General features: G+C 32.0%; 7 protein-coding genes across 7 annotated transcripts; 3 read left to right on the top strand and 4 right to left on the bottom strand.

Moving 5' to 3' along the window:
* Positions 1-664: 664 nt before the first annotated feature.
* Positions 665-1,635, top strand: PPL_02329 (uncharacterized protein; the record flags this gene model as incomplete). Its single annotated transcript, XM_020573320.1, has 3 exons — positions 665-1,156; positions 1,206-1,345; positions 1,392-1,635. The coding sequence occupies 3 exons, from the start codon at positions 665-667 to the stop codon at positions 1,633-1,635; spliced, it is 876 nt and encodes a 291-aa protein (XP_020437437.1).
* Positions 1,636-1,686: 51 nt separating this feature from the next.
* PPL_02328 (uncharacterized protein) lies at positions 1,687-3,646 on the bottom strand (the record flags this gene model as incomplete). The annotated part of the gene is made up of 5 exons (XM_020573319.1): positions 1,687-1,697; positions 2,164-2,260; positions 2,320-2,352; positions 3,152-3,172; positions 3,272-3,646. The coding sequence occupies 5 exons, from the start codon at positions 3,644-3,646 to the stop codon at positions 1,687-1,689; spliced, it is 537 nt and encodes a 178-aa protein (XP_020437436.1).
* A 645-nt stretch (positions 3,647-4,291) lies between these two features.
* Positions 4,292-5,245, top strand: rsc43 (uncharacterized protein; the record flags this gene model as incomplete). The annotated part of the gene is made up of 3 exons (XM_020573318.1): positions 4,292-4,612; positions 4,722-4,878; positions 4,974-5,245. The coding sequence occupies 3 exons, from the start codon at positions 4,292-4,294 to the stop codon at positions 5,243-5,245; spliced, it is 750 nt and encodes a 249-aa protein (XP_020437435.1).
* A 520-nt stretch (positions 5,246-5,765) lies between these two features.
* On the top strand, positions 5,766-6,665 carry sre1 (elongation of very long chain fatty acids protein; the record flags this gene model as incomplete). Its single annotated transcript, XM_020573317.1, has 2 exons — positions 5,766-5,903; positions 6,003-6,665. The coding sequence occupies 2 exons, from the start codon at positions 5,766-5,768 to the stop codon at positions 6,663-6,665; spliced, it is 801 nt and encodes a 266-aa protein (XP_020437434.1).
* Positions 6,666-6,756: 91 nt separating this feature from the next.
* PPL_02325 (FNIP repeat-containing protein) lies at positions 6,757-8,142 on the bottom strand (the record flags this gene model as incomplete). The annotated part of the gene is made up of 3 exons (XM_020573316.1): positions 6,757-7,320; positions 7,453-7,745; positions 7,812-8,142. The coding sequence occupies 3 exons, from the start codon at positions 8,140-8,142 to the stop codon at positions 6,757-6,759; spliced, it is 1,188 nt and encodes a 395-aa protein (XP_020437433.1).
* Positions 8,143-8,374: 232 nt separating this feature from the next.
* On the bottom strand, positions 8,375-9,841 carry PPL_02324 (uncharacterized protein; the record flags this gene model as incomplete). Its single annotated transcript, XM_020573315.1, has 3 exons — positions 8,375-9,137; positions 9,207-9,707; positions 9,807-9,841. 3 exons carry the CDS (start codon positions 9,839-9,841, stop codon positions 8,375-8,377), a joined length of 1,299 nt encoding a protein of 432 aa, XP_020437432.1.
* A 96-nt stretch (positions 9,842-9,937) lies between these two features.
* Positions 9,938-21,978, bottom strand: PPL_02323 (uncharacterized protein; the record flags this gene model as incomplete). The annotated part of the gene is made up of 21 exons (XM_020573314.1): positions 9,938-11,667; positions 11,726-11,845; positions 11,912-12,001; positions 12,063-12,620; positions 12,687-12,750; positions 12,819-15,321; positions 15,386-16,503; positions 16,570-16,751; positions 16,828-16,887; positions 16,956-17,406; positions 17,498-17,832; positions 17,930-18,012; positions 18,075-18,363; positions 18,445-18,744; positions 18,802-19,578; positions 19,708-20,022; positions 20,089-20,376; positions 20,450-20,746; positions 20,811-20,975; positions 21,205-21,489; positions 21,579-21,978. 21 exons carry the CDS (start codon positions 21,976-21,978, stop codon positions 9,938-9,940), a joined length of 10,410 nt encoding a protein of 3,469 aa, XP_020437431.1.
* Positions 21,979-22,047: the final 69 nt, after the last annotated feature.

The raw sequence follows: 22,047 nt of genomic DNA, 5'->3' as shown, positions 1-22,047 counted from the left end.
ACTCAGAGGATTAAGTGGCTTAATAACATTATTCGACTTCAACAAAGCCTTCGACAGCATCTCTCACGGCGCTATTAGAAGAACACTACAACACATTAAAATAGACAACAAAATAATCAACCTAATAATGAACCTTCTCACAGGTTCTACCGCCAGAGTAATTGTCAATGGATTTTTAACTAACCCTATTCCTATCAACAGAGGAGTCAAACAAGGAGATCCACTATCACCAACGTTATTTGTTCTAGTCATCGAATGTTTGGCCAGAGCCATACTCAATTCCAAAGCAATCGGTCTTCCACTAAACGATTTCAACACAATGGTTAAATTATTACAATTCGCAGATGACAGTAGCACATTTTCAGCAAATTATAAAGATCTGAAACTAAAATTAAGAATCTTTAACCTGTTCTGCCAAGCCACATCATCCAAAATCAATCCCACCAAGTGTTGCATCATCCAAATAGGTCCACCTTGCAGCGACCATCTTCACCACCCCCCGATCATAGGCGACACAAGAATACCAAAGTCAATTGTCAACGAAAGATATCTCGGTCTTTTCTTTAACTCCGAAGGATTACATCATTCACTTTCATCAATAGTCAGCGAAGTTAAATCATCACTGATCAAATGGAAGAAGTTTGGCACAACCCTAAGGACTAAAATGTCAATACTCAAGTCATACACACTATCAAAACTCTCTTACCACATGTACCTTGACAAATTCACAGAATCAGATATCAAATCACTCAACAAAATAATCACTTGGTTCCTATGGTCATCCAATCTCAGACCTTTCGAAGATGCAAAATCATTTAAGAATACAATGACACTCTCCAGAGCAGTACATCATTGGAAAAATGGTGGCATTTCATTGTGGGATATGAAACTACGAAATGACGCTCAACACATTTGGATACTAAATAGAGTAATTGCAAATCAAGATGTCTATTCCCCATACTACCAAAGCTGGCGTAACCAAATTAGACATAACAAGATAACCTCACCTACACTCAAACATTCCATCCTTCTTTGGCAACAATTTAGACCAATTATGAAATTACCTCAACATCAAATGAAACCAATATTGCGTAATGACGAACCACTACCACTTAAACTCATATACCACAACCTTATCAACCATCACCACAAACCAGTACTTACATCAGGTCAATTCCAACTATCTCTTCCCCCCACCAAAATAGACTTTACATCAACCCGAAACATCTTCTACTACATTAACTCCATCAAACACCACAGAGGTAGAAACACAGTATTCAGATTCTTCTCAAGATCACTTCCTGGTATGGCATACATCAAACAAGACAGTTGTAAACTATGTTCAGCAAATGACTTTGACCCACACACACATTATTTCTTTAATTGTCGAGTCATCCTAAACAAATTCAACCTCAAACACATCACACAACATCTACTACTCACTTCTACCTCTGCGATGAATCATCAGACCTAACAGCGATCATCTACCACAACATTTGGAAACATGTCAGTTCAATTCTATTCAGTCAAGATGACAAAATACTCGATTTCTCCAACCAATCTATTATATCCGACTTCGATATCCACAGAAACATTCTAAAATTAATAAACAACACTCCAACACCAGCCAACTAATCAAGTAAATGAAATTAACTCTCTTCCCAACCTGCCAACTAATTAATTAAATCAACCAACAACTAAAAAGAAAAAAAAAATAGACTACGAAAAAAAAACTTGATGGTAAATCCATCCTTTTAATACAACTTTTAATAAAACATGTATACCACTTTAGTTATTTTAAAAAAAAAAATTTCTTTCTAGTTCTTTGTTCCAGCACTGTCTGGATGTTCTGTAACCGTTGGTTATATCCCACTGAACGATGAATGGGCTAGGGTTGTCAAAAATACAGGTATCCTGCAAAAAAAGCTGATTGGCATCAATTACTACACCATTTCCAGCTATTCGACCATGAGTGGGTCATAATGTACTGCTCCTCCTGTTATGACATATAATTCAAATCCTATTGGAGTCTAAATCCTTCTGAATCGAACTTCACTCGACCTCTACTCTGCTGTTCAACAAAATGTGGAATCTATTCTACAGTGTTTTGAGAGTGTATTAAATTAGTATATTCAAAAATATTTTTATATTACACTCGCTTACACTTTGCATATGAACTTGTGACCCATAAGTACAGTCTATTACTGCAATATTGCGAAACCCAAGTCTCGACATTAACTGAAACATCTTTTTGGTGTTCCTAGACTAAATTCCTTTATTATATCACTACCTACATTGCAAACTTTGTCTTCTGGATACATGTAGATTAAATATTAAACACTCATTTAACATCTATATAAAAAAAAACATCTAACAACAAGTAATAGTAAAGGTTTATAATTAGAAAGTGAACTACCAATTAAATAAATGTATACATTATTCTTATAAGAATAACAACTTTGACTTACCTCCAGAGACTCTCGAATCAATCATATGTTTAGTATTCTATAAAATCGTTGCACTACAGTGGTTGTAATTCATGCACGCTACTAGATTCCAATCAACATTTTCTTCAAAGGTGATTTCATTATTGTCAATGATTACTCTACTCTAAGTACTACTTTAATAAATTAGATTGTGATGTTGTATTTATAGTGGTCTTAAGCATAGAAGCTTTTCATTAATATTTAAAACAATTAATAATAATAAATGGTTTTTTTTTATTAAAAAGTAAATTAAATTTTTTTTAACACGCTTATGGTTGAAAAGTATTTTTTATTATTTATTTATTTTTAATTTGATTTTTATGATTACTATAACTTCTAGTGTAGAACTGAATAAAGAGCACCAAGAAACTACCTATAACGAAATTTGAGAAGTGGGTAGCAAACAAAGTTCCATTGCACGAAGTGGTTCCTCTGGCAAAGTAATGCCATACGCTGTGTAGACATATGTCGAAAACGAATTGAATTATCTGTACACGTGTAATGTATTTCTTCCACCATGGATTTTGACCTTGCTCACATAGATAGTAGTAGTAGTACATCACAATATGTACAAAACAATTGGCAATGATATCACCCCATTGGAATCCTGTATTTTGATCTAAACTAATCCAACATAACCAGAATGTAATGAAATGATGATATACATGTAGGAATAATAATTTTTTCTAAATATATAAAAAGTATAGATATAAAATAATATTTATTTTAAAATAAATTAATATATATTATTGATAAAAATTTATTGTTTTAAATAAATTACATACCTTTCTTAATACTAAAAATATTGTGTCCAAGAATTCATAAACTTTGGAGAGATAGAAAATGTAGTAGAAAAATTGGATTTGACCTTTGGTGACTGGTTTACAAACGATATGGTAGAGACCTTGTGGTACTTCTGTGATAAAGAGTGGCACAAGAATACCGAGGAACATTACCAATGACAAAACAGATAGAAATAGGTTGTGAGCCAAACAGATGTAATGTAAATGTATCTCCTTTCTATTTTTCATAAACTCTTGCAATGAAAAGATAACCACTAGATAGGCAAAAGTTGCGATCAGAGGAGTCCAAACCGAGGAGAACGGTGTCACTCCAGTGACCCATTCAAAGTTATTTATATATACAAGTAAACTATTCATTTTTTTTTTTTTATAACAATAAATAAACAAATTATATTATAAACAATTTAACAACGATTTTAATAAAAGCATTCTTTATTGTCATGGTTCATTCATTACAGGCTAGAAAACACTGCAGTACTAAATCAGCAAATCATTTTCAATGTTTGGGATTTTTAACAAACTCATTCCCATGCATAGTTTTTGCAAAATTTGCAGTTAAAAGAAATTAATTAATGTCATTGACCAATCAAATCTCAAAGTGAATGAAAATATCGTGATATCATAAGGTGATAATCGGTAATACAATGAAATTCTATTTTTTGTTGAAACAAATAATCTTTGTTACAAACAATAATAAAAAATAAATAAATAAAAAGATTCTGATAAGAAATTAGAAAATGTATAAATTAAATCTTAATAAACTATTAATCTTAAAGATAATGATTTAAATCAGATGGGATGGTTAAAGATTTAGCTATATTTGAAGAAATATATATCTATGAATAATCAAGACGTCGTTTTATTCTAGAATGAGTGTAAAAAACATTTTGTTTTTTTTTTTTTTTTTTTTTTTCAAAAAATAAAAGTTAAATTAATTTGTCTTTTTTTTTTTATTTTTTATTAGTTTATTTAAATAAATAGATATTATACATATATATAAAAATGTCAGTTATTGATGTTTCAAAGATTAAAAAGACAGAGAATGTTCTTGCTTTGATTAGTAAAGACTATCCAGCATACCAACAGATCATAGAGTTATTGAATTCAGTGTCAAACTCTGTTAGTGAATTGGCTGCTGCAGGACAAACCTATAACCATATAATCATTGTCAGTGGTGCCAATGTAACAGGATTACAACAACTCGCTCAACAATTGAATGCAGGTGGATCTATCGGAATCTATCAGTCTACACAACAAAACCTTACACTCGACCTCTTGATGAATGGTTTAGTCGATGTCGTTCAATCAGAAGCCAACGGTTTGGTATGTTATCAACTACATTACTAAATACCTACCTTATTTATGTGTTATCCTATCTCAAAATAATAATAATATATACTAACAAAACAAACATATATTTATTTTACGATAGTTTGTTACATCTGCTACCAAGCCAGATTGGAATCAAGGTACAAGCGATACCGTAAAGATCGAAGCAAAGTCTGCTGGTTGGGGCGCAATTAATAACGATGCTACAATGGACGAAAATGATTTATTAAGTGAAACAGATAAGAATGCTAAGCCATCAAGTATGTATATTGTTCTAACTTATTAAATGATTATGATTTTTTGTCAACAAAAATTAATTCTAATAAATTATTGTTTTTTTTTAAAATTTAAAAAGCATCATTGGACGATTGTGAAGTTGGTTCAAAGAAAAAGGCATGTAAGAACTGTACTTGTGGTAGAGCAGAGATGGAGGCAGCTGGTGAAGAACCACCAAAGCCAAAGTTAACAAAGGAGATGTTGGATAATCCTGGTGTCAACAGTAACTGTGGCAGTTGTTCATTGGGTGATGCTTTCCGGTGCAAGGGTTGTCCATATAGAGGATTACCTGCATTCAAAGTCGGTGAAAAGATTGTTCTTCCAGATGACTTTTTGACTGATGACATTTAAATTAATAATAATATTACAACAATTATAATATAGCAAAAAGAAAACATCAAAACACACAATTCACATGCAAATAAAACAATAATTATATTATTATTTGCTTTGTAAGTTAATCATAAACTGTTTTATTTCATAAGCGCTTAGGAGGGTTATGTTGGGGTGTGAAACGGTAGCAAAATCAAAAAAAAAAAAGATATATTTTTTCGGATTTTTTTTTTTAATCAATTTTATAATGAAAAAAAAATTGATTTGATCGAGCGAGGCAATGGCGTCAGTGCAAATTTGAAGCGGGCGAAACTAAACAAATCAAAATAAAATTAAATAAAAGTTTTCTAATTTTTATAATTTTTTTGTTTTGTTTTTTTTTTTTTTTAAAAGAAATCAAGGACCTACCTGCTTTGATCAAAAAACAACCACCCTTTTCGAGTTCATTTTAAGTAGACACTTAAGAGAGATTTAATTTAATTAATTAAAGTCATAAGTAATTTTATTTATTGCTTTATTTTATTTAGATTAGAAAAAGATGGATATCCAAACATTGTCTAGTCAAATTGGAGGATTCATGGATAATTTCAAATGGGATGAAAATACACCACTCTCCAGTCGAATCTATCCAGCAGCTACTGCCATCACCTATTTGGTTGTCATTTATGGATTGAACGTAAGAGATAATCTATTATTATATATATCTCAAATATGTTTTATTGACCAAATTATTTATAAATTTTCTCATCTTATAAAATAAAATAAATATTTATAGAAATTCATGAAAGATAGAAAACCAATGACTTTGAAAGGAGTTTCAATTGTTCACAATTTCAATTTGATTGTATTGTCACTCACTATGATGCTTGGTGTTTTGGAAGCAGCCTATAGACAAGCACAAGAGCAAGGTGGATTCTCATTGCTCTGTGAGAACAAGCCAAATGCAGTCAACGGTAGAATCGGTTGGTGGATCTATGTATTCTACGTCTCCAAATACTACGAACTTTTTGACACTGTCATCTTGGCACTCAAAAAGAAGCCATTGATTTTCTTGCACGTCTTCCATCATATGGCAATGGTTCCAGTCACCTGGCAATGGCTCAACGACCAATGGTTGGTCGGTTCCTGGTGGTGCGTCTTGGTCAACTCATTCATCCACACCATCATGTATTACTACTACCTCCAAACCACCCTCGGAAACGACTGTTGGTTCAAGCGTTACATTACCACCTCACAAATCATTCAGTTCCTCACTGGAACTGCCATCGTATCACATTGGTTCTACATTAGAAAGACAGAGAACTGTCAAGGTGGAATCGCTCCAGCCATCGTCTCATACGTCATCAACACTCTCTTCATTGGACTCTTTATTCGTTTCTACATCAAGTCATACTCCTCCAAGAAGAGCGCTCCAGTCAACCGTAAGAAAGTAGAGTAAAATAATAAAATATTTTATTTATTGTTTGTTATAATATTTTTTTAAATTATACAAAAAAAAAAAAGGAAATAATAGTTTGTTTTTTTTGTTTTTATAAATCATTATCCATTGATTCATCCATATCAAGATCTTCATCATAGTTGTTATTGTTTCCAAGAGGCATATAATAATCTAAATCTACATTCGAAAAGAAATCATCGTGGTCGTCGATATCAGAACCATCACCGACTTGGTCAAACCATTGATCACCAGGAAGCGCCAGGTCCTCTGTTATACCTCTATCTTGTTTTATTTGCAATTGTCTATCCATTTGATCCATTTCCAACAGGATTTCACTTTGATCTATGAGAATCTCATCGGCTTGAATCGTATTGATAAGTCCACCAGCAGAAAGATCATTAAGCATCAGTACATGGTCGTTGGTGAAGAAACCACCTTCACCTCTTCTAATACTTAGTGTTCTATATCTTGTTTTTAAAGTTAGTGTACTGACTGTCGTTGGGATATTGGAATAACGATTTGCCCGATAGAATTTGAAACTAGCAATAATCTCTTTCAATGTCTCTGGTAACTCCAAACCACATCTCGTAAATGATTTATTGTAGTTATTTCCAAATTCAATGGATTCCAAGTTTATCAATGCAGACTGACATATCTTTTCGTTAAAGTAGTATCCAAACACTATTCGCTTTAGCGTTGGTGGAAATACAGTGCTTTCAAGTGACTGATTGAACAGCTGACCAAAAATCATTGTTTTCAAATGACTTGGTAGCTTCACATCAATCACCTTATTGAATCTATTTCCAAACTCTAGATATTCAATTCCATCTGGTAGAGAAGTAGGGAATTCTACTATACCACCTAAATTTAAATACTTTAGATTTGGTGGTAAACTGCCATCTTCGATCATCGATGAAAATGCAGGTCCAAGATTCAAATATTCCAGGTGGTCTAGATATAGATCACCTTTTTTAAGATTCTGATTGAATTTATCAAGAATCAATTTCTTTAAATTGTGTGGAATTAGTTTAGTTTCAATTGACTTATAATAAAAATTAATCTTTAACTCTGTTAAATGATCTGAACAAAAATATTGTTTAAATTAATTTGTTTATAGTATATTTAAAATAAATAAAGCATTCTTACCTTTATCTTCAATATCATTTATTGATTCTAAATCAATTGGACTTATATACCTATCAGAGATATCATGTGAAATATATAAACTATTTACACCATTTGATTGATTAATAATGGATTGAATTAAAATAGATTTAAATGATTTCAGTTTGAATATCGAGTGATAGTAAAGTTCTGAATCTGTACAAGTAATGTACTTATGATTAAAGTACAATATCTTATCTTTTACACTGAAAAACTGTTTGCAACTGAATATCAAACATATTCTATCAATATTACTATCTAATAATGAAATTATTTTTTGAATTAAAAAATGTGATAAGTTTAATATTGACATTTTAATAACAACAAATCTTAAAGTTATATAAATAAATAGAATAATAGTTCAAAGTTTAATGAGTACTAATTAGTACTCATTGTTTAAAAAGAATTTTGTTGATGTGTGACCAGCCTGAACTTGCGTGGTTTTTCGTAAGCATTTAAATTTTCTAAGAAAATAAAACTGTTTTTTTATTGATTTATTTAATTAATAATAATATATTAATATTTATTTATTTTTGTTATAAATATTATTTTGTTGTTGAATATTCAATCCAACCTTTATCTAAATGTACATTGGAGTCGTATATTGAGTATTCTCTCATTTTAGCGGTAATAGTGTATTGGTGTTGTTCGAGGTCGTCCACACAGGCGAGGTATCTGTGTTCCGCCGATTGTTTACCGGTGTGATAGAGTCGCATCGTTACGAATCGTTGTTGCTCACCACCACTCGATTTGAATGCGTTCTTTGATAGATGTGCATTGTGTCTCGCTACTATCGTATTCAATTCCGAATAATCGTGATAATCGCTTGGCAGCGTCAGTTTGATATGAAATTCAAAGTAGTTCTCCGATGATACTTTGTCGAGTGATTGCTGGTCGTCGCCAAGCGGAACACCCTCACCGGAGAACATAATCTCTACTTTGATTCTGGTGATAGTAAATCGTTGGTCTATCAGTTGTTGTGCTTGACGATAGGCCAGTCGTTGTATGTGAGCGAGTGACTCGGCTCGGTGATAGAAAGAGGTCATCAGCTGCGTTGGATGTTCACCTTTAGGTAACTCTATGAGCACTGGTTTACAACCGATAGTTTTACAAACATCTTTGAAATGTTCGACAATGTCATTACCTGCATCGTCGACGTCATTCTTCACAGTAATATGTATCTCGAATAAACCAGAATACATATGATTCCTCAGTATCTCTGATAACTCTAAATAACAATGATATCTACCACTCGTAATAAAGTTATTTTTTACACCATTCGATTTAGTTTTTGACTTGAAAATAGATCTAGATTTAGAGAATAGTTATTAGATATTATAACTTTTACTAATGAAACAAATAAATGGTTAAACTTACTCTATATTTTCAATATAGGTTGTTGTTGTGTTGTTATCGTTATTTACATCTATAATACCATCGATAAAAGTATGTAGTTTCTCTATTACTCTACCGTCTAGAGTGTAATAAAGATCAATATGTAAACATGCTTTTAATCGATTATATTTAGAAAGAAGTAATGTGTTTACAGGTAATGTCTGTAATTGTGATTCATTAAAATGTTGAATAATATCGATACTATTACTATTATTATTATTATCGGAATAAATAGATAACGATCTATATTCTGTGAAACATGGTTGATTACAATTTTTGAATTGTTTATTTAGTATATTTGTTGCTTGTTGTTGTAAATTATCTTTATCGTTTTGTTGTTCGTGTGGTTGTATGTCGGAATCTGACAATGATATCAAATTCAAAGAATGATTGAAATCAGCCATGATTCTGACCACTTCATTATGATAAATATACGTATCATTACATGATTTAGAAATAAAGTTGATATCTTTCATTCTCAGCCTATTATTATTATTATTATTGATAAAATAAAGTTAACTTTATTTATTGTTACAGTAATAATAATAATATCATATTTATTTATTTAAATAATCGATTAACGTTTTTGGAAGACGAAAAAAATAAGAAAAAAACATTGTTTTATTGGAAATTTATGACACAGCGGTGTGTGTTTTTCGACGATTTTAAATGAAAAGTCGAGTAACGATCAACGATGATTATTATTATTGATTCTATTTTGTCAGTTTAGCGTATTTTATAGAGTTGGCAGTCCATGTTATTCTTCCGTCATCTTTTGTTGCTATTAGTTCGGGAATGGATGAAGCTGTTTGAAGGTATGTTGTACCTAGTGAGAATTGTTGGCACCAGTAGGCTCCCGAGTAGTTACAGTTGACGGGTGATCCTATCGAAGTGTAGAGACAGAGTTGTGGGAGTGTAGAGTTGTTTAAAAAGTCTGATTTATAATTGGCGCACGATGATCTCGCTGGAATGTTGGTGGTAAGACTTGACCAAACAACTAAATTGGTTTGGAGGTGATAAAGATCGATTATTCCTGGTTGGCTATTTAATCTGAATCTAACGTAATCGTTTTCAAACGAATCTTTTGTTATAGTATTGACCGGGATAAAGTTGTTAATTTGACCAGGTATTGGAAGATGACCACTGATAATCTTGGTTTCACTACTTAGGAATAAAAGTCCCCAGTCATTCTCTTTGTTCATTGCCATCCAACTTAAATGCAGCACTGAAGCAAAGGCATTGGTTACTGCCAGTTTACCACCGGAAAACGTTGAAGTTGGAGTACAAATAGTGATTGATGATAATCTCAATTCGGCGTACATAGGACCGTTGTATGGTGCTGAAAACGCTACAAATGAACTCCACATTACCTTTGGTAGCGGTGAACCAATAGTATTGTAGGGATTGGAGTCGTAGAGTTTAAGTTGACCATTGCTTTCAAGTCTGAGATAAGACTCTCCATTCGTTATAAACGCACCTACATTGATCTTTCTGTCTTCGATGTCTGGATAAAACTCTTGGGTGGACTCGACAATGAAACTTCCTGGAATCATTTTCAATTCCGATGTCTCCATTAGATTAGCAAATCTTCCATATACCATTCTACCTTTGGAGTTGGTCATGTAGAATCCGATTTGAGATGAAGTGTATGCGGGTGGCAATCCAAAGTACCGACCACCAAGTTGCTGAGTGTATGCACACCACACTATTTTAGTGGCATCGGGTGTCGTAGCACAAAGATTTCCATCCAAACCGAAATTCAATTTGCAATTGGTTGTTGGAACTCCCGGTGCAACAACATAGCTTGATATAAACAATAGTTGTGATCCCACTCCAAATTTCATATCACTATAAATTCTAAGTTGGCAAAACGAGGCGTCCAATATCATGTAGTGTATTCCATTGGTGAGAACTGATGGACTTCCCGATCCATAGGCATAAAGCGTATTGTTGTTGGGATTTTGGTTATCCAATTGAACGGTAGAATAAACTCTTGGATTGATAAATCTTCTCTTATAATCTTGGCTGACAACACTGGCTATGTTATCCGCTTGATATTTTACATAGATCACTTCCATTTGTTCATTTTGGAGAACGATTCCATATGGTAGTAATCTTAGATATCTGGCCTTGAGATTTTCATTATTCAGACACCATCTCGTACAATATTGTTGGTTGTTTCTAACTGTGAAAATACATAGTACACCATCTCTGAATACCAGTTGATCTTCACCGATGCATGATGAACTTGAGTACATCAATGGTGTAATTCTTAGTAAAGCACTACCTACTGATATTACCGACAAACCGTTTGAATCAAATGAAATCTGTGAAATAACAGTGGATCCATTTTTGACTTGTAGGTACTGATTAATTTTCAATCTGTCCTTGGTAGCATTCTTTGTGTCGAGGTATGGGTATTGATTAAGATCTCCGTAAGGACCTAAAAATATATTAGTTAATTACTTGAACAAGAATAAAGTTTTGAGGAAGATATTTACTTGTATAAGTTACTGTGTAATTGGTGTAAATTTTAATTCCATTGTACTTGATATTCACAACGTTTGGTCCAACATCTGATGTGAAATAACACTGTGTATTTGTACACATTAACTGATCATCTTTATATTGATAATTTAATTAGATTGGTTTTAATATTTTAATAATTTTTAAGAGTTTTGACTTACCACCAATTAAAAATTGGATCAATGTTTGATCAATATAGGTATTAAGGAACGAGTGGTATCCACCTGTAAAACTTAATCTGTCAAACATTGCTTTTTTTTGAAAAAATAATTAGTTTTGGATAGCCTCTTAATATTCTAATTTAAAACTTACATTTATATGAAATTTCAATAGTTTTACTTATTACATTGATAAAATTGACAAATTGTGTTGAGGGATCCCCAGAATAAGAGATTGTTGGAACACCAGTAACAATGTCGTGATCTATGTGGACAAGATATTGAGGAGGGATCGAGATTGACATTGCCCTTGATACCCAGGAAAGATGATTGAGTGTATATTCATTATGATAACCAGGTGGGAGTGTTAGTGTAGAACCTTGTCCATTGGATTTATCATATAAAACCACTGGTAAAATTTGTGTATTTTTCCAAATGAATATAGGAATTGTCATTGTGCTGGGAGCTGTTATTGCAAAGTTGTTGAGTACTGAAATTTGTGTTTGATTGGCAGTTTGAATATTCACCATTGACTTGACTACTGGAACTCTAAAGATAATTTGAGAATCCTGGTTGTATTGTTTGAAGATGTATTGTTTCTGATAGAAAGAGAATCTGATCTCTGCTGAAATAGATGAATCACTAAATGGAGTCGAATCAAAACCTGGTGGTACCAAATTATCTCTCTTAAAATTCAATGTTATCGTAGATGCTATATTAAAAATTTAAAAATATTAATATTATTTTGTTTTCTTAGCAAATTAAGGTTATTACTTACAATAAGTAATTGATATTTTTGAATTGGAAAGAATATTCCAAGTACAATCAGAACTACTCATTACCTAAAGAAATAAAAATATCAACATTAATAATTTGATTAAAAATATTTAAAAAAATATTAAAAACTTACGACATTTGAAATTGTGTATTTACAAACATCTAAACCACTACACCATTCATAATAGGAGAGATCATATGCACCATAAGGTAACGTCAATTTATAAGGTGATGTCAATGAATTAAAAGTTGCATAGCAATTATATCCAGTATCTTCAACTGCACCTATATCCTGTTGAATGAACTGTGATTGGGAAACATTTAGCATTGAAGTTGATATAATAATGAAATATTTGGTTGCGCTGTTAATGCTCGCTGATAATTCATATATTCCAGGGGTAATTGAAGTAAAAAAATAATATCCTTTGGTGTCACAGGATGCAACGTATTTGTCAATCGAATCGATCGATAGTGTAACTCTGCAATTTGTAAATATCTGTTCATTGGAATCTTTGGCATTGTTGAAATTAGAGTCCAAATAAACATATCCTTGGACAAATGTAACTTTTCCTGAGATGATGTTTGAAGTTTGACCACCTACGTTCACATAGGTATTGAATTGAGTTTGGTAATCGAGTGTTGGAATTTGATTACAAACCATTGTTTGATCATCAACAAACGTAGTATTTTGACATATCATCCAATTGGTTTGGGTATTGCTAAAATATATATTTGATGCCAAAGGTGAAACTCCAACAGGAACAAAGTTTCTACCTTTGATTGTAATCTTTGTACTATCCATAATATAATTTTCAATCGACGGGTGCTCATAGGATATATAGTTTGATGGTGATTTAATTTCATTGAAATTGTATAGAGCTGATTTGATATTTACGGTTACAGAGAGGATTGAACCAATTCCTGGAGGTACTGAACATTCCATAAAGTATTGGTGTCGGTGACATCCAATGAGTTTTGCACCATTGCTGAGTGTGATGTTGTCGATTTCACTCGATGATAGTCCAAATGAATCACCGTCGAATATTACATCCATTCCTTTAGTTGGAACTATAAGAGGGATAGATCTTGGTGCGAAATAGCCTGATGACAAAGATAACCAATAAATTGCCTGTGAGTTTCTACACTTTATTTTCAAAGGCAGCGCACTGAAAGGAATTAAAACGTCGTTTGGAATGGTAAATTTGATTGTTTCAGCGTTGATAAGTTCAAATGAATATAGTTTCTCTTCCAAGTATAACTGAGGAGATGAACCAAACGATCCACTTAACAAAATTGAATCACCAGGGAATTTGAACGAGTCAATGGATTGACCAGTACTAATAGTTGGATTGGAGAACGATATTCTTTGATCATTTGATTGAATGTTTGGACAATTTCTTGTTTTAATGCGAATTGGAATATTTATACCAAAATGTGGTGGTGTAACACACTGAATGGATGTATCTTCAATTTTTATGATGAAACATTGTTGATGTTCAAAGAAAACCTGGGTATTCAACAAAGAATTTCCAAAATAATTTCCTTTGATTTCAATAATGTCACCACCCAAAGATGAAAGCAATTCGTCGGTAGTCTGAATCACAATATCATTGATGATCGGGCATTTGTTTGTGACATAGAACGATGATTGGTCATTGACAACATTATCAACTCTAACAACAATATTGTTGTTATCCATTAGATCTGGCATTTCACAAACAATATTTGTACTGTTTAGGAATTGTTGTGATAAACATTGATATTCTGAGGAAATAGAGATTTGTGTTGTTGGATAGAAGTTAAATCCATTGATTGTTATTAAATTATTATTGCTGGTGTTGCTTGGAATAATATTATTGATAACTGGAATTTTACAAATATCTATTGATTCAATATTCCTAAGTTGTGATTGTCTGATAAGTTTGATATCACAGAGCTTTGAATTGATGGATGCAATCAATATTCCATCAAAAGAATTGGTGTCCAAAAAGATTGATTTGAAATTTATTGACATTGGTGAAAAGGAATATTCCAATTCACCAAATGAATATTTCACTGATTTCAATGACTGTTGTGTATATCTGATGATGTTGGTGAATTCTACGATTGACATTGCTCTACAAATTTGATAGTGCGTGATACTATTGATTGAATAATGTGGACAAAGACCATTTTTCAATGACACTCTGTAAAATTCATCAAGATATTTGATTTCATTTGAATGTGATGATCCAAAAAGGCTTGAAATCATTCTATTTTCTGCCCACATATCCAATGAATCCGAGAGCTGTTTAGTTTCGTGAGAATCCAAATCGAAAATATCCTTTGGATCGATCAGAGTAGATTCTAATAGTGCGGCAAGTTGAGAAGATGTTGCTTGTTTGATTTGTGCTCCAAGTTTGGAAGAACGAGTACCAGTCACTCCTATAGCTGGTGCTGGCTTGAATAGTTTCTCGATATTTGGATCTGGTGGATTGATCTTTGGTTTGTATCTCTCATATAAATCAACAGTAGTTGTTGATTTAAAGAGATCAAGATCTGCCAAAATATCAGAAAAAGATAATGGATTTACTTGTTGGGTCATTAATTTCCAAATTAAATAAGCAACTTTTGTAAAATCATTATCATTGTCATTACTAAATATAAATATTAGTATTTATGTTGTTTGAAATCTTGGCGGTTGATATGTTTTAAACTTACGGTTTAATACTGATATCATTTATTGTAGTTATTGGTACTATCAATGAAAATGATGAAAAATCAGGTGATGGTATTGGGTTCATTGGATTGTTGATTAGGGTATGAACAAACTTTGAAATAACCATGATCACTGCATTTCCCCATTGGTCGTTGTTTTTTGAGATGGTTGTGTATTTCTCATGATTCATAATCTTTTGAGTCAAGAGAAAATAGACCAATGTAATATCTTTTTGGATCGAAACAGTTTGTTTGTAGTAGATAAACGGATAGTTGTATTGTGAAATTGGAACTATGCTTGAATCAATGATTATATTGAATCTTGAAGTTACATCTGCTATAGTACTTTTGAATTTAGGAATGAATGAAGTGATTCCAAATTCATAGTTGGTTGTTGAATCCAAGATATAGGATCTACTGTCACTAGCCGTAAAATACTGTTGATGAGCAAGCACAATTTGATTATCATTGGCAAAAGTTGGATTGACCCCGTTGTAAGTGATTCTTGTTGATATGGGATTATCATCAAGACACTGTCTCATTTGGTTATCTATTGCAGAGGTAAGATCGTTGCCACACAATTGAAGTGAATCAATTGAATTGATTGTCAATCCAACTGGATCCATTGAAAGATATTCAAGTGTCATATGTGTAGCTTCAGCGTATGTTTTTACTGATTTTCTACCTGGTGGTTCCGATGCAGGTGGTACAACAGGCGTCCAAAGGTACTGAGCGACGTACGGTTTGAGTACAGATACCTCTTCTAGATTTGGAGAAGCTGCATCGTTTGGAAATGGAGATATTGTTCTTACCACTCGGATTTGGGTGTCGATCTGTTTCATTGTGTTGACTGGACCGTTTATTATGTGTCTAGTAATCGGCACTTCAGGAATGAAAGGATGTCCATTTCCTCTTTTTACGGCAAGCTTCACATCTCCAATAAAGTTGCGGACATCTATTCGAATATTCTGGTCGACCAAATGACTAAAGATTCTTCCATCTTTGTATTTATTAATTTCTTCATTTCCATGAGTTTTGATCGAATAACCTCGAATAAAACTAAAGAGTTGGCGAACCAATTGATCATCTTCGAAACATACTGCACCACCACCTCTCTCAGGCTACAATTTATAACTATTAATTAAGTGTTTGTTGTTCATGAAAAATATAAATAAAATTATAATTACCTGTTTATTGTGACGATTTCCATCTCCAAAACAAATGGCAGCATTTTCAACTTCATATGGGAAAGCATCAATCATAAATTTCGAGTGATCTTGTCCTGCTCCAGAATATGATGGTCTAGGCCAACTTGTTCCCAACAAATTATTTTGAGAATCTCTTCGTCTCATTAAATCATCATTGAACTCTGAAGTTTGAAAAAAGATAATAATTTTCATTTAATAAGTCTTAACTAGGTGAATTCTATAATTTGGAAAACTTACGAAGATGAGTGATTTGATTTAATGGTAAAACTTGATAAACTGGCAATTGTGAGGAACCAGCTTATAATAATAATATTAATAAAATTTAACGTTAACGTTTTCCTGTTGAATAAAATATTATTACATACTGTTCCATGTTTGTACAAAGAATTTTCTTTTGTAATAGAGTGTTGCAATCACTTCAAAAATATCAACACCATCATATTTTAAATGCCCGACTTTGTTTACTATCTCCCATGGAATCAATGGATTAGCTAATGTGTAGTCATTGCCAGATTCGATTGCAAACACATTATCTCTGATATCGTTGGGAATATTGATATTTGGTTTTGGGAATGACTTTAGTGTTTTGGTAATTGATGGTCTTTGAATTCCTTTGATTTTACTCTCCGACATCCAATAGCAATGATTTTCCAAATTTTGGTATCGTTGAGGTGGATGATTGATATTCAATGTTCGTATCTGAGCAAGTGTCAATCGATTGCCAATTAATTTATTAATAAAAGATTGGTCATTGACTGCTCTTGCTATTTCATCCAGTCTTCTATCATATATATCTCTAATTCTATTTGTACATCCCTTTTTTACAAATTATTATTGAATTCAATTGAATAAGTTAGTGTTTTTGGATTTCCAATAAGTCATTAATTAAAAACAATTTAAATCTTACATCAATATAGGTTTGATATCTTGAAAGTATAGAAAGTCTGTTGCCAAGTCTGTAGAGATCGACACAAGGAATATTTCCACGACACATTATAGTATTGTCTGGTACTCTATTTCCATCGACTGGATCCAACAAGAATACACCGGTTTTGACCATATCGTCAACAACACTGCCGAGATCTTCAAAGTTATAACAAAAGAAATTTTGTCCGTTGTCAGCTTTACCAAGCCATTTCGATGGATAGGATGGAGCAGCGGCAAAATGGTCATAGAATCTTCCATTCAGAGATGGAAAGACTGGATTAGAGTGAGTTACGTGAATTCCTTTGGCAACACCATCTTCAATATCATATATGATAAATCCTTCACAAATGTTATTTTAATTAATAATGATCTTAATTAATTTGATATTATTACTATCATAAATTATAAATACCTTTAGCATGTGCATAATTATCTGCTGATTTCTCATTACCACGGGCACCATCTGAGTCTCTTGCACCATATTGATCATTCCAGCTAGTATTGTTTATGTTTATATAGTGTTAATATTATATAAATAATCATAAAACTTTACTTACAAATAATAATAGGTGTTGGTTGCATCCAATTGTTTAAAAGTAGCTGCAAGTGGAGATAGTTTTTGATTTCTGTCGAATTGTTGTTGAACACCTCCATATTTCTTACTAATCGGAGTCAGATGCTCTTTCATTACAATTGAATCAGTTGATTCATCCATATAGAGATAACTATTATAATCATTTTGATCAAAAGTACCTCTTTTTCCTAGCTTATAGGTGAACCACCATGAAACTGGTTTGTTATTATACTGATTTACTGGTCCATCTGCTTGTCCCAAACAAGAAATACCTTTTTTTATATTTTTGAAATAGTAAAAATTATTATTAACGTTATTATTAAATGTTGGTAAAATTTATATTAAGTAATTACCATAGTTATTAAAATAGATTCTCTCTAAGGAGTAAATCATTTTTGTTTGTTTATCGATAACTTGAATCAAATAGTTTCCGCTATCTCTTCCAAGTGGCTTTGTACAGGTCATTTGGAATTGATTAGTAGTTCCAGGTACTGCTGTTTCAACAGTACAAGATTGTAGAACGATGGTAACACCAGATAATTTAATGAGTCGAATTTCAATGAATTGAATATCTCCTTTGGTATAAGTGATTGTTAATAAATCATCATTATATTTCGATCCAAATAATGGAGTTGCACTTATGATTCTAGGAACTAAATTAAATTAGTATTAAAAATATGTTTGTATTTAATTTTATAAGAAATAGTCACCTTTAAATTCAATAGATATATCAGTGGTGATTGTTTTTTGTCCAATTAAATATTTCAATGGTCTTATTTCCAAATCTTTGGAGTTTGGTGGCGGAAGTGCACAGGCAATTGATTGTTTATTTCCAACGGGTGTTACCAATAAACAACCACTTTCTTTGATGTTGTCAAAATCAACTTGGAGTATGAATGATCTGTCTGTTGGGAATTGAACAACGTTGTTGAGATAGGTGACTCCAAACAACTCAATCTCAATCATAGCTCTTGGTGGATTTGTTGGATAGTTGTTTGTAGGTGGGTCCAAACCAACAGTGCTCAAAGATATTGAATAAACCGATTTAACTTGCTTGATTAAACTTATATCGTAGGTAACGGTATCAACAGTGAGTAACATTGAATTGTAATCGTAATCACCTTCAACCAATATAGTACCGAGATGATCCTTTTGACTTATAAATATACCTCTAATTGTTGTTGTGGTTGGAAGAACTTCATCTGTAGTCAAATCGATATCAAAGAATGTAACTGTAGTTGGAGTATGACTCTGATATAGACCAACCATAGAAATAATAAAGAGATCGTCAGAGTATTGGACAGTGTTGCGGTCTATTAGCATCTTTAGAGATTGAGCGTTGTTACTTAAGACTCTTCCTGTGACAAAAAGATCTGGAGAATTTACTCTCTTGATTGTGAGAACATTATCAATGGGTATCATTGATTCTCCAATGGAAATTGAATTGGCAGCATCCAATCTTTCTCCATTAACCAATCTTAGATATCCTGAATTGATTTTCATTATATCTATTGCCTTGTTACTTTCAACATTAAAGGAAATTCCTTTAGGAAATGGAAAAAGTGAATATCAATATATTGTTTTATATGTCTCCATGATAAAATAATTTAACTTACCAATATATTTAAATTTTAGTAAAGTGTCAAACACTTTTATAAAGTTTGGTTTGACATTGGTTGGATCAAATACAATCTTAAATGGATATTCTTTAGGGAGTGTCAATTCAGTGGTTGGCTTGATTCCATTGCATTTGATCGGAGTTGGTGATATATTGGTATCTGGTTCGCACTTTAACTCGTCATCTCCCAACATAATGGAATAGTCTTGATTCTCTGGGAAATCAATGAGATCAAATAAAATAGATTTGGTGGTTGGATCATCGAGAAAGTATATTGAAAGTGATTTGTCATCTCTAGCTTTGATACTTGGTGCTATCAATTAAGTTAATAAAGTTAAAATAATAAAATAAATTTTAAAACTAACAATAACACACTTACAAACTAATTTAAAATCTATATTTTGTACTACTTCAAATAAAAGAGGAGTGGCGGCACCAATTTGAACCTTTTCAACAAAGAATTTGATTGTTTTAGTAACGGATAGTGCTTGGGAATCAATTTCAATGTTAATCGAGTTTGCAGTTGTTTGGTAGTCATTTGGATTGATAGTAATGCCATTCAAATCTACTTTGTTAACCATTGTCAAATGATCTCCTTTAATTGTTACGATTGAACTTCCTTTGTTGATTATAGGCATTGAAGTTTGTGTATTATCAATCTTTGGATCTATTTAATTTACAGATTATCAATATTTATTAGATTTTATTTAAAATTAAATTTATATATTAATTTTACTTACAATTATATTGAAAAGTATAAACAGTAGTATAATCTCTTCCATACATCTTTGCTTTGATAGAATATAACCATAGAGCAGGATCTGTTGTCGGGAAGAATGTAGGCGCAAAGCATTCATAACTATCGAAATCTGTTTGTTGTGGTACTGCTTTCTTGAATATACATTTAACTTGAGTGTTTAGAGTCTCAAAGTAAACGGTACCAGAAGGATCAAGATTAGTTCCTTCTATCTCAAACATTTCACCTCCTGTCATATCGCCGATGAATTCAGATACCATAGAATCTTTAAACTTTGGAACTAATAAATATAGTGTTAATAATTAATATTCATTCATTTATAATACATTATTATTTTAACATACCAAAGAATTTAAATTGCTGAAACTCTGTTAGAGTATTTCCGTTTATAGTGACAATAGCATTTACTACACCATCTTCAAACTCGGCTGGAGTGTCTAATGAACATTTAATTTCATTGTCACCTGTTAATTGTTGAACTTTACAGTCTACCGATTTGGTCTGACCTACTAAATTTACTTTTACATGATTGATGTTTAAACCAAAAATAAGTGAATTATATTTGATTGTAATAAAATTAGTTGGGTCATCATAAATCAGATGAGAGTTTAGAGTGGGTGTGTCCAGTGGTTTAATAATTTTTGCTTTGAGATATAAATAATAAAAAAATAAAAATAAATAAAAATTAGATTAAATTTATGAGTGATCGATATTCAATTTTATTTTTTTTAAACTTACGATTAAATATTTTAAGTAGAGATTTTAGTTTAATAGATGAACCAGGATATTCAAAGTTTACTGTATAGTCACCAAGTGGAATAGTTTGAAGAGAAGAATCACATTGAATTTCATCTTTTGATACTCTTTGCGTTACAAAACAATCGTACAACTTATTTGGATCGATCATATCTATAATAGTGATTTTAGGTGCGAAATTTGGATAGAAAAGATCCAACCCAATAAATTTGAATGATTTCATTCCTTCTAATATTATATTATTAGGTAATGCAGTTACAGATGGTGCTAATAAAAATACAAGATCATTTTAGTTAATAAAATAAAAGTACTAATAATAATAATAGTGTAGTTTTGTGAATAATATTTGTACTTACTGATATACTCTAAATCGAATGATTGTGAAGGATTGGTAGTTGCTTGATCAAGTATAACCAAAGAGTATTTCTTATCGATGGTATTTGACTTGGTTCTTTTCAGTGGTCGATCTGGTAGACCATCGCCATTAGTGTCGACAACCGCTTGTCTTAGATCCGGTATCTGATAGACAACTGTATCACCGCTACCTACCACACCAACATATTGACAGTCTTTAACATCGGTGGTGTCTGTTACTGTCACCTTGAATTTAGTCGGATCAAAAGCGTATTGTGGCGGTAGTTGAATAGATATCCTGAAACCTTCTTTATAGACATGACTGTCAATAACAAACACTGAGAGTGCAGAAGGCAACACAATCAGTGTTAAGAATAATAAAACTATTTTTATCTCTTTCATCAAATCTTTTCTAAAGGAATTGAATTGAAAAGAATAGAGTGGAAACAAATGATCACTTACTTCTATTCG

This window comes from Heterostelium album (genome assembly GCF_000004825.1).
Source record: "Heterostelium album PN500 unplaced genomic scaffold PPL_scaffold2, whole genome shotgun sequence".
Classification (NCBI taxonomy): Eukaryota; Evosea; class Eumycetozoa; order Acytosteliales; family Acytosteliaceae; genus Heterostelium; species Heterostelium album.
This window is presented reverse-complemented; position numbering and strand designations above follow the sequence as displayed.